Genomic DNA, 15,204 nt, shown 5'->3' on the forward strand with positions numbered 1-15,204 from the left:
CTGGCACAGTTTGCCTCCAAGTGTTGGTTTCTATTAGCACTAAAATGTCCTGAGAGTAAGAAATTCCCATGCACATCCTGCCAGCTCCTCATTCCGTGACCGGTTCTAATCACTTCCCACTGCGGAGTGAGGGGTTGCACCTGAGAGGAGGTGGCATGAGATGCAGCCCTACTGCTGGTTTTCCCACCACAGGGCTTTGCAGCTCTCCCAAAAGGCAGGCAAGGAGCACTGTCCCCACACAAGGCAGGGAAACGACCGGATTCTGCAGCTGAAAGTCAGTCAGTAACGTAAAGTCACCTGAATGACACGTTTATTGGACGAGTCAGAAAGAAACCCTGAGTTACCAAGCTGGAGAACAAAGTTAAATTAAAAAAAAAACAAAACAAAGGATGGTTTTGTTCAGAGGTTCCTGCTGACAGGAAAGGAAAACCCCAAAATGGTAAAAGCAGCAGCCAGAGAAAGTTCTGTTGTCGTCCCCACCTGCCCAGGTGACAAACTCCCATCTGGTGATGGGAGAAAACAGAGGGAAGGAAGGAGCCAAACCTAGCAGGTGTTCTGGACAGGTGAAGCATCTAAGGGAGGGTTTGGAAAACCCTGGTTTATTTTGTTCAGAGAACTGAACTGCTGGCTGGGCTGGGGGAGCGTAAGAGAGAGGGAGAAACAGAGGCTGGAAAATCGACCTCACGTGGAACACACACACAGTGAAGGGGAGGGAAGTCCTTTAAGGACAAGAGCACTGCTGGCTGGGAGGCTGCAGGGTTGGCTTTGGGAAGGGCATCCAAAGGTTCAAGGAGGGAAAAACCCCAAAGCCTAACCCCCAAATGTGGTACAGTCTTGCAGCTGCAGTGGAGCTGGAGAGGAACAATTCCAAGAAATGCTGCAGCAACAACAAATACCAGGCCCTACACAGGGAAGGGTGAAATCAGAGCTGCTTTTTAGTGCCACTTGACATCAGTTATACATTCTAGTTCTCATATACACGGATGTCTTTAAAAATTGACAATTTACACTTCAAAAAAGTTTTACAGTGAAGTTCTCTCGGCAAAGATCAGTCCACACGAGGAGGAGCCAGTCTTTCAGGAGCAGGAAGGCACTTGGCCTTTCGAGAGCAAGCCTCCAAGGGAGCTCCAGTGCAGATACTGACTGTCCCCTGTCCCCATCTTCCACAGGTGTGCAAAATCCAGTGTGTGCCTGCACCGTGTGGCTGCAGCCCAGCCCAGCCCGGCTTCACAGGGTGGTGGAGGGAAGTTTCTTCACCCGCCTCTGTGCCAGGATGGAGGATTCAATGGGCTTCAGCTGAGGGCCTGGCTTGGAGCTGTTCAGTGCAGAGTACGTGGCAGCCATTGCACCCTTGGAGAAAGGGAGGAGAGAGGTAATTTAAGTGTAGAAATCATGTGGGTGTAGAGGAGCTATTTCAGACTCATGGCTTTACAAGATGCAGCCAAACCCACAAACAAAGCCAGAAGCATCTTTCTTATTTCTTTAAATCTCCCTCCTGAACTGATATGCTGTTCAAAACCTCCCTTTTTTATCTCCCCACAAACCCAGCTTGTCTGTATTCCCTCCCCTGCCCCACACCTCTCCAACCTGCCATCCTGCTTTCCCACTCCACCATTGCCCGACCTGGACCTTTCCCAAGGTACACGAGGGACCAGCAGAAGGCTCAGCCCAGACTTTGTACCTTTACAAGCTGAATGTCCTGGTGATTGAGCTGGCTCTGGGGTAAGCTGTCCTTCTGGGTTATCCACGGATGCTGCAGGACCTGCTTGGCTGTGAGACGCTGGTGAGGATCTACGTGGAGCATCTTTGATACCAAATCCTAAGGGCATCATTTGGAAAAGTCAGACTTTAGAAGATTTCATGCTTTAAATGCAAAAATACCACCTGTCTGCCCCCAGATTAGGTTTTAAATTCAGAGGCCAGGTTTAAAATCCCCAGACATCAAACTCTTTTTATATGAAATATGTTTTTGGCAGGCCTGGGAGGTATAACACAGCAGCAAACCCCACATGGGTCAGGCACGAGGTTGGTTTTCCATTTTCCATGCAAATATTCACAGCCAGAACTGAAATAAAGCTGCTGTGTGGAAGGCAGACATGGGGGAGAAGCTACACTGCTGGTATTCTTCTCTCTCTTGTGTCCTCCCTCCCCAGCCTGCTCTAAACTTGCCTCACTGCAACTGGCCTTGCTTGACCCCAACCCTTGAATGTAACACAAATATCAACCCCTACCTTGGCCATGTCAGAAATAGTGTCCCAATTGCCTCCACTGATGGAGAACTTCCCCCCACCTATCCGGGTCAGGATCTCTTCTGGAGTGTCACTGGGACCGTTTGCAAAGGGAGTGCAGCTGGGGAGAGAGGAGGGGAGAGGAGAGAGCACTGGGTTTACTGGCCTGGGACACAGGCAGGGAGCACCACTGGGCAGCAGTGACTGAGGGGAGTCCTGCTGCCACTGCAGAGCAGGGGGGTCCCAGCCCCAGCCCTGCCTTCCAGGGGGACAGAGCCACTTACCCAGCGAGCATCGTGTACAGGAGAACCCCCAGGCTCCAGATGTCACAGCCCTCGTCGTAGCCCTGGCGTTTCAGTACCTGAGCAGAACAAAGGGAAAACAAAGTGTGTTTTGTTCTTGTCACTGAGCTCATTTCAGAAGAGGGGGCTTGACCTGGGTGCAGCCCATGTGCAAAGCATCCAGAGCCCGACAGAACAGAAAAGTCTTGGACCGAAGGTCAGGATTCAAATCGGACTTTGGTTTCATGGAGCAGAGGAACCCCTCAGGCACGTCAAGAAAGAAGCCCTGTTCCAGTGTGGTGACACTGCATGTGTGCTCCCATGCCATGCTGGCTCTCCTTCTTTCTTCCTCACCAAGATAACTGAGGGGAAAATCATCCCACCTCTTTTAACAAGTCACTTAATGAGGAAGGGAAGCAGCCTAGGAAATCACTGGGATTTTACAGTCTCAGTACCCTAAGCAGACCTCTCATGAGGGCAGTGCAGGTTGGAGGACTGCCCTGTAGCTGCACTTGGGATCTCCTGTTTGTTCATTATTACAAGTTGGATCTCTGTAGTTCCCTTTTCCAGGGCAGGCTGGAGTTGGGAATGGGGCAGACCCACTGTGCCAAGAGGGAGAACAGGGACAAGGGGGCTGTCAGAGGGTCTCAGGTCAGCACTTACCTCAGGTGCCACAAAGTTGGCTGTATAGCAGGGAGTCATGAGCAGCCCATTCTCAGCCCTCAGCTGCTTGGCAAAGCCAAAGTCACAAATCCGAATGCTCTCGGGGTTTCCCAATTTATCCACATAGAGGATGTTGCTGGGTTTCAGGTCCCTGTGAACCACCTGTGGAGCAAAGAAAGGGCCACACCCCAGGTAGATAAAGGTCTGAAAGCTGCCTGAGGACACTCAACCCCTGCTCTGGTCCCACATCTGCTTTGCCAAGAGAGCAACACCAGCGAGAAATAATTGTCCTGACGGGCAGAGTTACTCCCTGGAGGAGAGGGAGCACAGTGTAATGCCAGAGAATTCCCAGGAAGACCATACTCACCCCTTGGGAATGCAGATACTCCACTGTTTTACAGATCATGTGCAGGACTGAACTGGCTTCCCTCTCTGAGAAAAACTTCTGTCTGAGGATTTTATCCAGCAGCTCCCCTCCCCTCATCAGCTCAGTCACCAGGTACACGAACTTCCCGTCGTCGTACACCTTCCAAAGCAAACGTGGGGAGGGGATTAACCAAAAAGTGCTTCTGGAGCTTCCCTTTTGTGCTTCTACCACCGAGAAGCAGAGATCAGCAGAGGTGGCTCTGGGGGTGCTTCCCCACCCCAGAACCATGGAATATCCTGAGTTGGAAGAGACCCACAAGGATCATCAAAGTCCAACTCCTGGCCCTGCACAGGACAACTCCAAGAATCCCACCCTGTCACTGAGAGTGTTGCCCAAACACTCCTGGAGCTCTGGCAGCCTTGGGGCCATGACCACTGCCCTGGGGAGTCTGTTCAGTGCCAACCACCCTCTGGGGGAAGAACCTTTTCATAACAGAGACAGAGCGACACATCAAGCTGGGCTGTTGGGCCACCCGTGCTGGAGCTGAAATCTGCTCCCTGAGCAGCCTGCACTTCCTAGACCAAAACACAGGGAAGTCATTCAAGCCACACTCACATCTTTCAAGGTGATGATGTTTGGATGCTGCCCGTACCGCAGCAGGATTTCTATTTCCTCAGAAGGGTCCCGCTTGCTCTTGTCAATCATCTGCAGGAGTAGGGAGAAGCAGGATTAGTCATAACGGGGTGAGAAGGGGGCCAGGACAAAGCACACAAGCTGAGTTTGGGGCCTTCCAGAGCTCCTGTGCCATATCTGCTCCCCTGCTCTCTGTAGCAGCTGGAGAAGGGGAAGTTGTGTTCCTAATCCCCAAAGTTTTATGCCTGTTGTATTTGTTAAGATCTGGTGTAGCCACAGCTTTGCAAGCAAAGGTGAGGTGCTCTCCTCTCTCTGAGGGAAGAGAATGCTGCTCCCTGCTATTCCTGGGGAAGTGCAGGTACATGCACAGGAGCACAGAAATTGTCCTTTTAGGCCCTACACGAGCAGGGAAAGCGATTTCACTCCTGGATGTTATTTTGCTCTTCGTGGGATGAGCAGAAACAGAATCACAGAATGGTTTTGGGTTGGGAGGGACCTTAAAGAACATCTAGACCAGGCTGCTCCAAGCCCTGTCCAACCTGGCCTCGAACACTTCCAGGGATGGGGCAGCCACAGCTTCTCTGGGCAAAAATCTAGCAGGGGAGCTCAGTTCTGAGGGCAGGGCTCTGACCTTGACTGCGTACTCCATGTTGGTGGCTTTGTGGATGCAGCGTTTGCACACGGAGTAGGAGCCGACGCCGATCACCTCCTTCACCACGTACCCGTCGCTGAACTGGACGTTCTTGCCGTGCAGCTGCTGCAGGAGCAGAAAGGGGAGATGAGCTGTGAGGGTTCAGGGAAGGGTTTGTGCAATGTGATGAGTTAACTGGCAGAGCTGGCAGACTGTCTGCTACATCCCACAGCTTCTCCTCCCGGCTGGGAGAGGGAGGAGAAGAGAGCAAGGCAGATATAGGTCAGTGGGATAACACTGTCTGCTCCGAGCGCGGTGTGTTTGGGTGGCACCTTCAACCCACAGGCATTTACAGACTCCCACCAGCACAGATCCACGTGGGGAGAGGAAAAGCCACAGCCCTGCGTTTTCCTGCCAACCTGTGCACAGTGTGACAGTCAATGGAAATGAAAGAAAAACAGGATGCAAGAATTCCAAACAGACACCGCCTCAGGCTTCCTGTCAGAGCTGCTCTGGGCAGCACAGACCTGGAGGGTCTCTGTGCTTTCAAACAGTTGTTCCAGTGTCTCCATTTCCTACCTGCACAACCGAATGCAGGGGGGGCTGGGCAGGTTTCACCTTGCCATCCTCCATCAGCCCGGTCGCCACGAAACTGAAGCCTCGGAAGAGCTGGTGGGCCCCCGCGCTGGGGGGGACGCCTGGGGAATCTGCAACAGGAGTGCAAACACAGCTTGAAGAGGGCTGGTTCTGCAAGCCTTCCCCTCGCTCCCAGGAGCTGTGGCTGATGCTGAGTTTATTCCAAACAAGAGCCACACCAGCAGCACCCAGCTTTTACCCCTAACACCCCACAGAGAATCATGGAGTCATCCAGGTTGGAAAAGCCCTCTAAGATCAGCGAGTCCAACCATTCCCCCAGCCCTGCCAAGGCTGCTGCTAAACCATGGCCCCAAGTGCCACATCCACATGTCTTTTAAATGCCTCCAGGGATGGCGACTCCACCACTGCCCTGGGCAGCTGTGCCAGGGTTTGACAACCCCTTTCCATGAAGCAGTTTTCTTTAATATTCAACCTAAACCTCCCATGGCACAACTTGAGGCCATTTCCTCTTGTCTCACTTGTGAGAAGAGCCCGACATCTCTATGGCTGGGCCACCCTCTCAGTGCTGGAACCACCTGAGCTGGCAGCACCAGCCCGAGGCAAACCTTGCCCTGCAGGCACCAGATGCTCTGCGGTGTTAAATATTAAACCACAGAGCATCACCTCACACAGGAAGCTCTGGCTTTTGTGTGAAGTCACACAAACCTTTCGGCGTGCGCGACGTGAATTCCGTGTCAAAGTAGAAGGTGTCGTCTGGCTGGCCCACTGCAGGCTTGAAGGGGGGCTTGATTTCCCTGCGGTACAGCTTCTGCAAAACACAGAGAGTGCTCTGACGGGTGCAGCCTTCCAGAGGGTGCAAAGGCTGGCAAGGAAAGAGATTTTGTGAAACTCCCTGGCTTAGCATTTAGCTACAGCTCAGCAGCCTGAGCGAGGACTTCTTGGCTGGTGGGTTGCTTTTGAGTCAGTTTGTGGAGAAATATTGCGAGTTGCATCATATATTAAATCAAGAAAATAAGTGTTCTATAGGCAACTTGCCCCCACTCCAAGTGCAGCATCCATAAAGCATTTTCCTTGACAGGCTCTCCCACCTCCTCCTAACTCCCATTAGGGCTTTGCTGACACGTATCTCCTCAGGGATGGCCAGAGGAGATGCATTAGGAGGAACTCCCACAAGTGCCTTTTTAAATTGCTTCCTGAAGCAAAAATTGGAAATAAGCTTTACTGGCATTGCTGGAGGGTCAGTCTAGCAGCTTGCAGGGACCTTGGAAGTATTAGGAGTGATCTTCAAATCCCTTACTGAGTAAGGGAAAACAGGGAAGAAACAAAATTGTGTGGCAAAGTAGGGAGCTGCCCAGAAGCAGTTGGGAAGTGCCAGTTCAGTGATTGCCCTGATTTCCTGGCCAGGAACGTTTCCCTGATTCCTTCCCACTTAGTGCATGACAAACCTTGTGCCAAACCCCAATTAAAACCTGCTCTTCTCTGCTGACAGATGAGTAAATTCAATCTGAGGTGAGGTGACAGGCAACCCAAGTATGGAACAGTTCTGTGACAAACAGAATTTTAGTTTCGGGAAGGATTATTGGGATGGATGGGGACAGGGGCTGGTGGCTCTCCTGTGGCTGCTCAAGCACCATGACCACACTATTCCTGCTGCCAGAAGTGAATTGCTGGTGCTGACTGGTGAAGAAATCTGCTTTCGTGTTTCCAGTACTCACGTTCCAGTCAATGGTGGAGTAGAAAGGATGGCGCTTGATCTCTTCCGCCCCATCCGGTCCAGAACCTGCAAGATGCACCACGGAGCACGTTGCACTAAACCCCTGACAAGGTGAGGGTGACACAACACAGCCAGGGGGGATGGAGAGCTTGGCTGCAGCTAACCATTAACTGAGCACAAGCGTGAACACGCTGCTGACCCAGGAGGGTGAGAGAGGCCCCGATAGGGCATCAGGTGTATTTGGAAGGAAACAAAACATTTGTCTTACCTAATCTGTTGGCCGGATTCCTCTTGAACAGGGCTCTCAGGAGGCTCTGCGCCTCAGCACTCAGGAACTGTGGCATGCCCAGCTTCGCTCTGGGGAGGAAGTTTTGCAATCAGCTGCAGGTTTAAAGAAGTCAAGCCACAAGCTGACTGCAGCACCTCCACCCCCAAAAAGCACAGTCATCCCCTTGGCATTTACACTGCACCCTTCTAACTAACTGTTGGTAGGAAACCGCTTGCCAAATAACGCCATTCAATTGCGAGAGCCCCCAGATTGCAACACGGCTCAAAAAGCAGCACCTCCTATGCAGGCAGGAGAGAGAAACTCCTCTTACTTGAGGATGAGGGTCATGGTCTCCTTACGGTCCTTCCCCTGGAAGGGCAGCGCACCGGTGAGCATCTCAAACTGGGAGGGAAAGAGAAGAAGGGGGGGATCATGTTTGGGCAAGGCTGAGGGTTGCACAGATCTCACTGCCCCTTCGTGAAAAGCTTGAGGGATCCCAAGCCTGGCTCTAACAGAGCTCACAGGCATCGTGTTTTCTCAGGAGGAGCTTCGGATCACAAGGTTTGTGCAGCGGGAACACGTTCGGGCCAGCGCCGGCTCCTGCGGGAGCCCTGGGATTCAGCAGCTGCCAGATGGTGGCACCAGATCTGCACGGACACCCTCACCCCGGCGCTGGGGTGGACACGGACACCCCCCCATCCCAGAGCTCACCGGGACAGCCCCCTCGGGAGCGCTGCCTCCCACGGGAAACCCACCCAGCTCCTGGCTGGGCGCCAGGACAGCCCCTTACGGAGCCCTTTGGGGAGGGTGGGGAACACCCCAGGTCAGCAGGTCTGGCAGACACACAGACCCGTGTCCGGGTGTTCCAGGGCTGGAGCAGCTGCTCCTCCCAGTGCCCGCAGACCCTGGCTGGGTACATACCATCAGGACCCCGTAGGACCACCAGTCAGCGCTGTGTGAGTGGCCCTGGCGATTCACCACCTCTGGGGCCATGTACTCCACTGTCCCACAGAAGGAATAGGCCTTCTTCTCGTGGTCTATGGCCTCCTTACTCAAGCCAAAATCTGCACAAGAGAAAGCCCGTCAGCACACACCCCCACGTGCCCTGAGCAGTCACACAAGGAGCTCCATACTTAAAGAACCGACCTCGCAGGAGCCCAAGGCCTTGTGGAGTCCCTCACCTGTGAGTTTGATGTGCCCTTCTTCATCCAAGAGGATGCTGCATCAGGAATGGAAAAAACAAGTTGTTACAGTCTGCAGTGAGGGCTGGTGAGAACAAGCACTGCAGTGGATGGTCGGAGGTGCTGCCAAAATCCAGAGGAGAAAGTTATCTGTCCCTTCTCCCAGTGCTTTAAGCTCCATCACCAAGACATAAGAGGGACCAGGAGCAGCTCCCTTCTCTCTACATCCTCAGCTTCACATGGAACAAATGACCCACACAGGTTGCACTCGCCCTGATCCCCACATACCCCAGGCAAGGAGAACCAAGCCATGCAGAGGCCCAGCCTGGTGCCTCCTTCCCCCAAGGGCTCTCAAACTGCTTAAAGCTGGAGCCCAGAGGCTGCCAAGGATTGCTCTTCACACACGTGGTGCACATATGCTGCCTCCTGGCCACAAGCACTGATCTGAGGAGCAGCAGCCTTGGATTGGCACTGCCACCTCCCATCTGCCTGGCCCTGGGCCATCCTCCAGCCCTGCCTGTGTGGAGGGCTGGCTACAGGCTCGGGGCTGGATGCAGGACTGGGATCCCTGGCTCAGCTGGGCCACACGTACTTCTCTGGTTTGAGATCCCTGTATATGATCCCCAGGCTGTGCAAATGGTCCAGTCCCAGCGCCAGCTCCGCCAGGTAGAACTTCACGTCCTCCTCGGTGAACATGACCTGCAGGGAGGGACAGGGAGAGCAGAGGTGCTGGGGTCACAGGGCCAGCAGTGAGACCCTTCACGTCCATGTTGCCCCCTCCTGCTGTTTCTAAGTTTCCCAGAGTTCGCCCCCCATCCTAAAGTACCCATTCATGGAATGACAGAATGGTTTGGGTTGGAAGGGGACAGAGACACCTTCCACTAGCCCAGATTGCTCCAAGCCTCGTCCAACCTGGCCTTGGACACTTCCAGGGGTGGGGCAGCCACAGATTCTCTGGGCAACCTGTGCCAGGGCCTCCCTACCCTCACAGGGAACAATTTCTTCTCAACATCTAGTATAAATCTCCCCTCTTTTAGTTTTTGTTATTAACATGATGCCCAGCAGAAGCTGCTGCAGAGGTGAGACCTGCTGCCTGTGCTGCTGCTTTCCTGCCAGAACACAGGATTCCCAAAACACCCTCTCCCGTTGCCAGTTGTGGACTAGCAGCAGGTTGCAGGTTGTTTCCACCCCTCTCAAGGGTGAGTCCCTTCTCCAGGCCATTAAGCACAGATGAACTGGGAGCCTCAGCAACCCACCGAGATGCCAGAGCATACCCACCTCTTTGGAAAGCCGAGTAAAAAGGTCACCTCCTCTGAGGAAATCCAAGATGAGGTACAGCTTCCCCTCTGTCTGGAATGCTGAAACACAAGCCAGAGCGGGAATCAGACCCCTCCACTGAGGGAAGGCTCCGTGGTGTTCCATTAATCACTTAAATCCCAGTGGCTCCAGTTGGGCAGATGCCCTGCGTGGTTACTGGGTTAAACGCAGGTAGGGCTGATATCTGAGGTAAAGGAGATGGCCTGTCTGTGCTGTTGAAATGGGAGCTCACCACAGCACTCTGGCACTGCAGAAAATCCTCCTTTTATGGGGGTCTGGTTCCCTTCCAGCCCTACAGAAAGGGCTGTTTTCCCAGGAGAGGCACTGGTCACTTCACAGTGAACAAAGCTGACTCTAGCTTGACTAGTTAACTCTGCTTTCTCAGTTTCTCCTGATTTAATGCTTTAATCTCAAGGATTTGATGTTTCAACCTCTTCTCCTGGTCTGTTCTCTGTTCCCCATTCAATAGCTGGAGCGGGCACGGGACCACAGACCCTTCCAGGAAAGGCTTTGTGTTAAGGGGATTGCATCTAAAGGCAAAGAGTCTGTTGGAGCCTGCAGCCCCTCTCCCAGCATCCCAAACAGCCCCACACTCACCATAGTGGAGTTTCACCACAAAGGGATGGTTTACATCAGCCAGGATGTCCCTTTCTATCTTTGTCCTTAGTCGATCACGCACTGTGGGAAGACAGGAACAGCTCAGACACAGAAAAAGCCTCAGAGTACCCCAGTCTTGTCCTCAACCTTAAGCCCTTGAGCACCAAGCAGCTTGAGCCAAGGGTCTGTTGCAGATGGAGAGAAAAGGAGGCTGTTTGGCTGGGATAAAGATGCTCCTCTTTTACCTAAACCACCCCGGGACTGCTGTGACATTTCCCCAGCGCTCTTTAAGTCAGGGAGGGTCAGAGCATCACAGTAAGAGTCTCCTTCCTACCTTTCAGTGTCGCCTTCTTAAGCACTTTCATGGCATAGAGGTGGTTGCTGTCTGGTGGTGTTATTTTTCTCACCAAGAAAACCTGAGGCAGAAGAACAGCACATTCAGCAAGCACTAAACACTGGCAGTAGGAGCTGGATGCCTCCCAAAGTGGCAGACCTCACAGTAACCCTAAAAGGCAGCTGTACCTCCTGTGAAACCCCAGGGGGTTTTCAGGGAAGTGCTGTGTGTGGACTCCTCTCAACCCCCACCTCCAGCCATTGCAGCATTTGTGTTTTCCTACTGCACTTCCCTCCTCTTGCCTTCCACACCTCTTGCTCACTCCTGCAGCTCCCGTGGGGCTCTGGCTGATGCCTGGGAGCTGTGACTGGAAGCACTGATGCTTCAATGTACCACAAATCCTGCTGGTTTGTCAGTCAGATCAACTCCTTATTATTCAGGTCCTGCATCCTCTGGATTTTTGCCTCCTTCCTTTCCCTGGTGTCTCATTCTACCTGGTTTTAGGCAGCTTCGAAAACACACCACCTGCAAGTGGTGGCCTTGGCAGTGTTACTGCTTGGACTGGATGATCTCAGAGGTCTTTTCCAGCCCAAATGATTCTCTGATTCTACAAAGCCACTGCTGCATTTGCCCAGGAAACAGCACACAGTCCTGTCCAAGCCCCCACTGTCAGCTGATAACTGATTGACATGAAGCTGATTTAATGTGCCAGCAGATGGTCTGTGAGAGACTGGATTATTTACATGCTGAAATAGATAAGAGTTACAGGCTACTTCCTTCCTGCTTCACAGAAGGGAAACTGGACCATAAACAGGGGCTAGAACCAGTTCCTGGCACACAGTTCTGAGAAGGGAGGAACATGCCTGAGCCCTTCAAGCCCTCAGTTTGACTGACAGTTTGGCAGGCAGCTGAAGAGCTGCAGGAGGCCCTTCTGCCCTGTGTGACACCTGAGCAGGACATTCCTGCTCTCCTCCTGACCATCTGCAAAAGGGATTACAGGGCAATTTGGACATTCAGGCTGGCCCTTAGGAAAGGCATCACTACAGTCACCTTCCAGGTTAGAAGCACCCATTTGGGTGCTCAGTTGGGCTCATCCATCAGATTTTGACAGTCCAGTGGGAACCAGGAAAGTGGTTTTGTTGGGAACAGTCCCTTCTGTCATCAAAATCATTTCTGTCATGGCATATAGGAAAGAGTGATCTCACCTTGCCAAAGGAGCCCTGTCCCAGCACCTTCAGCAGCTCAAACTGCGAGGGATCAGCCTTCTCAGAGCCTTCCTTCACATGGTGTGTGATGTTGAACTCCTGCACGACACCTTCTCCCTGGAAAAGATGGGACACGGTTGGCCGGGACTCCCGAAGAAGGGAAAGCAGCCCTATGGGATTATGGGACAAGGGTTGGAGCTACAGACCATGTCTGAGAGAAGCATGAAAGCTGGTGCTTGTCACAGGTATCAACATCTGGAATAAATAAGTCAGGGGCAAGGTAGCACCAGGCAGCCTTGGCAAACTCCCCCTGCTCTCCCGACGGGTGCCGCGCTGGCTTTGAACTGCATTTCAGAAGAGTGCTTGCAAAGCACCTTCCTTTTTAAGGCACTGGTAGCAAAAACAGGAGTGTTTATGCCACTAAAAATCCCACAACACACACACACAAAAAAAATACGGCACTGTTGTCAAAACAGGGCCAGGGCTGGCAAAAATCAGACATGTTGGAGCCCATCTGCTCGGCAATCTGAGCAACTCTGCAACATAAGTCTTAGTGCATCTTCAGCACATACAGATGATGCTTTAACAGACTCGAGGCTTCAAGAAGATTGAGGGGAAGCCAAGGTCTCTGGCACATGTTTTGTTTAAAACACATTATTTTACTTATAAAAAAAAAAAGGAAAGAAGAAAAAATAGATTTAATCAGCATGAATAGAATAAACTCATCAACGGAGCTAGGCCAGCACTCCAGCACAGCCACAGACCCTGAGGTGATGCTGCAACACCTCCTGTTCCCAGCAAACCTTTTCCATACCTCTGATGACTGAAGCCCCCACCCTGTGCTGCTTTCTATTGCATCCCAGATACACTGAGACTTTTTATAGTAGTAGTCTTCCATCTGTGCCTTTCCCTCTACTTCTCTTTATCATGCCTAGTCAGTATATCTGAACTTTGATTTCCTCTGAGCTTGATCTGCTCCAGCCCCTCTCCCACAGGGCGGGCTGGACTCAACTTCCCACTCCTACAGACATGACTCTTACTCAGGCCATAAATCCCTTGTAGCTGGACATCTTGCAAGGGCAAGTCCAGGCTCCTCAGCACTTCCCTCCCACGTTATCCAGTGCAGATATCCTGGTTGCTTTTTGGACTCCAGCAATTATGTTCCAAAGTGCATTGAGCTCGGTTCTCCCTGACCCTTGGGCAGACGTGGCCATCAGAGGCTGCAGGAAGCTGCAACCACTATTTCGTTTTTCCCCTTGAGGAGTTGGGGGGAAAAAAAAAAAGAAATTACACTTTATTTACTAAAGCTGCTCAGACACTTGGTCGGGAACCACCTAATCAAAGCAGCTTTTAAACCCAACAGGAACCAAGTGCCAGGCCCTGCCTCTCCTCTGCCCCAGCCCACTCCCCACCCTCCCAGCGCCTGCGGATGTGGTTGCCCACCTGCACTGAGCACCCCCCCCTTCCCTCCCCGCTCCCAGGCTGGGCTTTTCTCTAGCTTAGGAAGTGGCTCTGTTCCCATGGTGGTGGCTTTGCTCTCTGCTGTGTTCCTCAGACACTCAGGGCTGGCAGAGGAGCCCACACTCCCGAGGGGTGCAGCAGGGACAGCACGAGCACGGGGAGGGGGCAGGGGCAGAGGAGCTCCCTGGTGTTATCCTGCCTTTCCCTGGCCCCAGTGATCACAGGGGAGAAGGATCCTATAATCCCTGCAACAACATGTTTTCGTGTTCCTTATGATCTCCTGCTTAAAGCAGCCACTTTGCATTTCTGGTTTCGTTTGGAGGCTTAGTCCCTGCAGAAAGCTGCCATGAGAAACAGCTTCCCACCTCTAGCCAAGAGCTGGAGCAGGAGCCAGCTAAGAGGTCTCCTCCTGCTAGTCCAGCTCTCCAGAGTGACCCCCCAGCAGGGAGAGACCTGGGGAGGGGACCAGTGGAAGCTGTGGGTTCTTCCCCTCCCTTCATATTCCTGAAAACACTAAAGAGAAACCAGTTCTGCACAGCATCAGCACCTGTAGGACCACACACGCTTCACCCCGTAGCATCACACACCTATGCTGAGAGGAACATTTAAAATGAACTCCTGTGTCCACCTCTGAGGCATCTGGACCCATCCAGGACCCGTTAGGGAGAAATTCCTCCTTGTGAGGGTGGGGAGGCCCTGGCACAGGTTGCCCAGAGAAGCTGTGGCTGCCCCATCCCTGGAAGTGTCCAAGGCCAGGTTGAATAGGGCTTGGAGCAACCTGGGCTAGTGGAAGGTGTCCCTGCCCATGGCAGGGGGTGGGACAAGATGAGCTTTTAAGTCCCTTCCAACCCAAACCATCCTGTGATCCTCCTACCACAGCTCCTCAGGAGCAGCAGAGCTGTGTTTCCACAGCTGTGGGAATTCTTTGCAACAGCAAAACCTGGCATGTTCAACTGCAAGTGGTTTCAGCAGCCCGAGCTGCAGCTGAGGGCAGGCAGGGTTTGCATACACAGCCAGACCACACACACCAACGAGGCCAGCAGTGGCACCAGCTCAGACACTGCTGATAGAGACACTGAGAAACGCTTTGAGATGCCATTTGGCATCTTGCTGACACAAGGGATTGTTTCCCTCCCATGGACTCGTCCAGCAACTTGGAATTCAACACTCAGGACTCTGGCCAGCAGCTCTTACAGCCTGGTTAGCAGCACAGCACGAGTGTCCAGCACAAGAGCACACCGAGACAAGTTTCTTCCAACGGCGCCATTAAAAAACCATCCCAGAAAGCAGAGAAAGAGAAACAAGCCAGACTGCTCCGAATATCCCTCGGGAGCATCAGCCAGCAGGAGCAAGGGAGGCAGAGGGAGGCAGGGCCGTGGTACTGACCGGGCTGCTGAGCTGGCTGGGGGCAGGCAGCTGGAGGCTGCAGGGCTTGGCTCGGTGCTTCCTCTGCAGCCAGAGCGTGAGGAAGGCCCAGAGGCGAGGAAGTTTAGGGTCGCTCTCCATCCTCCCATCCCGATCCACATCGTCCAGCCCCAGGAACCGCCGCCCCTGCCAGCTCCCAGGGCTCTGGGGGGGGCTCAGGGTGCCGGATGAGGAGATACAGGTGGTTGGAGGCGGTGGCAGATGCGCAGTGGGGACGAGAGACTCGGTCACACGGAGGCAGGTTCACTCTCCCACTCCCCAGCAACAGCTCTTGTGGTTGGGGCTTTTTTCTTTTTTTTCTT

At 53.1% G+C, this 15,204-nt stretch overlaps 1 protein-coding gene across 1 annotated transcript in view; it reads right to left on the bottom strand.

Moving 5' to 3' along the window:
• Nucleotides 1-293: 293 nt before the first annotated feature.
• The window catches only part of RPS6KA1 (ribosomal protein S6 kinase A1), a 31,493-nt gene continuing 16,582 nt past the window's right edge, over nt 294-15,204 (bottom strand). The window contains exons 3-22 of the mRNA XM_018081297.1: nt 12,017-12,133; nt 10,812-10,893; nt 10,478-10,558; nt 9,842-9,921; nt 9,156-9,262; nt 8,564-8,601; nt 8,304-8,446; nt 7,714-7,784; nt 7,383-7,471; nt 7,116-7,180; nt 6,106-6,208; nt 5,383-5,510; nt 4,804-4,929; nt 4,155-4,244; nt 3,540-3,698; nt 3,173-3,334; nt 2,513-2,589; nt 2,232-2,349; nt 1,682-1,819; nt 294-1,350 (exon numbers count right to left, since the gene is read on the bottom strand). Coding sequence (XP_017936786.1) covers nt 1,228-1,350; nt 1,682-1,819; nt 2,232-2,349; nt 2,513-2,589; nt 3,173-3,334; nt 3,540-3,698; nt 4,155-4,244; nt 4,804-4,929; nt 5,383-5,510; nt 6,106-6,208; nt 7,116-7,180; nt 7,383-7,471; nt 7,714-7,784; nt 8,304-8,446; nt 8,564-8,601; nt 9,156-9,262; nt 9,842-9,921; nt 10,478-10,558; nt 10,812-10,842 — 1,929 coding nt within the window. The 5' untranslated portion in view covers nt 10,843-10,893; nt 12,017-12,133 and the 3' untranslated portion in view covers nt 294-1,227. The remainder of the gene's footprint in view (nt 1,351-1,681; nt 1,820-2,231; nt 2,350-2,512; nt 2,590-3,172; nt 3,335-3,539; nt 3,699-4,154; nt 4,245-4,803; nt 4,930-5,382; nt 5,511-6,105; nt 6,209-7,115; nt 7,181-7,382; nt 7,472-7,713; nt 7,785-8,303; nt 8,447-8,563; nt 8,602-9,155; nt 9,263-9,841; nt 9,922-10,477; nt 10,559-10,811; nt 10,894-12,016; nt 12,134-15,204) is intronic.

The sequence above is a fragment of the Manacus vitellinus genome, unplaced genomic scaffold (assembly GCF_001715985.3).
Source record: "Manacus vitellinus isolate BGI_N305 unplaced genomic scaffold, ASM171598v3 scaffold_52_pilon, whole genome shotgun sequence".
Classification (NCBI taxonomy): domain Eukaryota; kingdom Metazoa; phylum Chordata; class Aves; order Passeriformes; family Pipridae; genus Manacus; species Manacus vitellinus.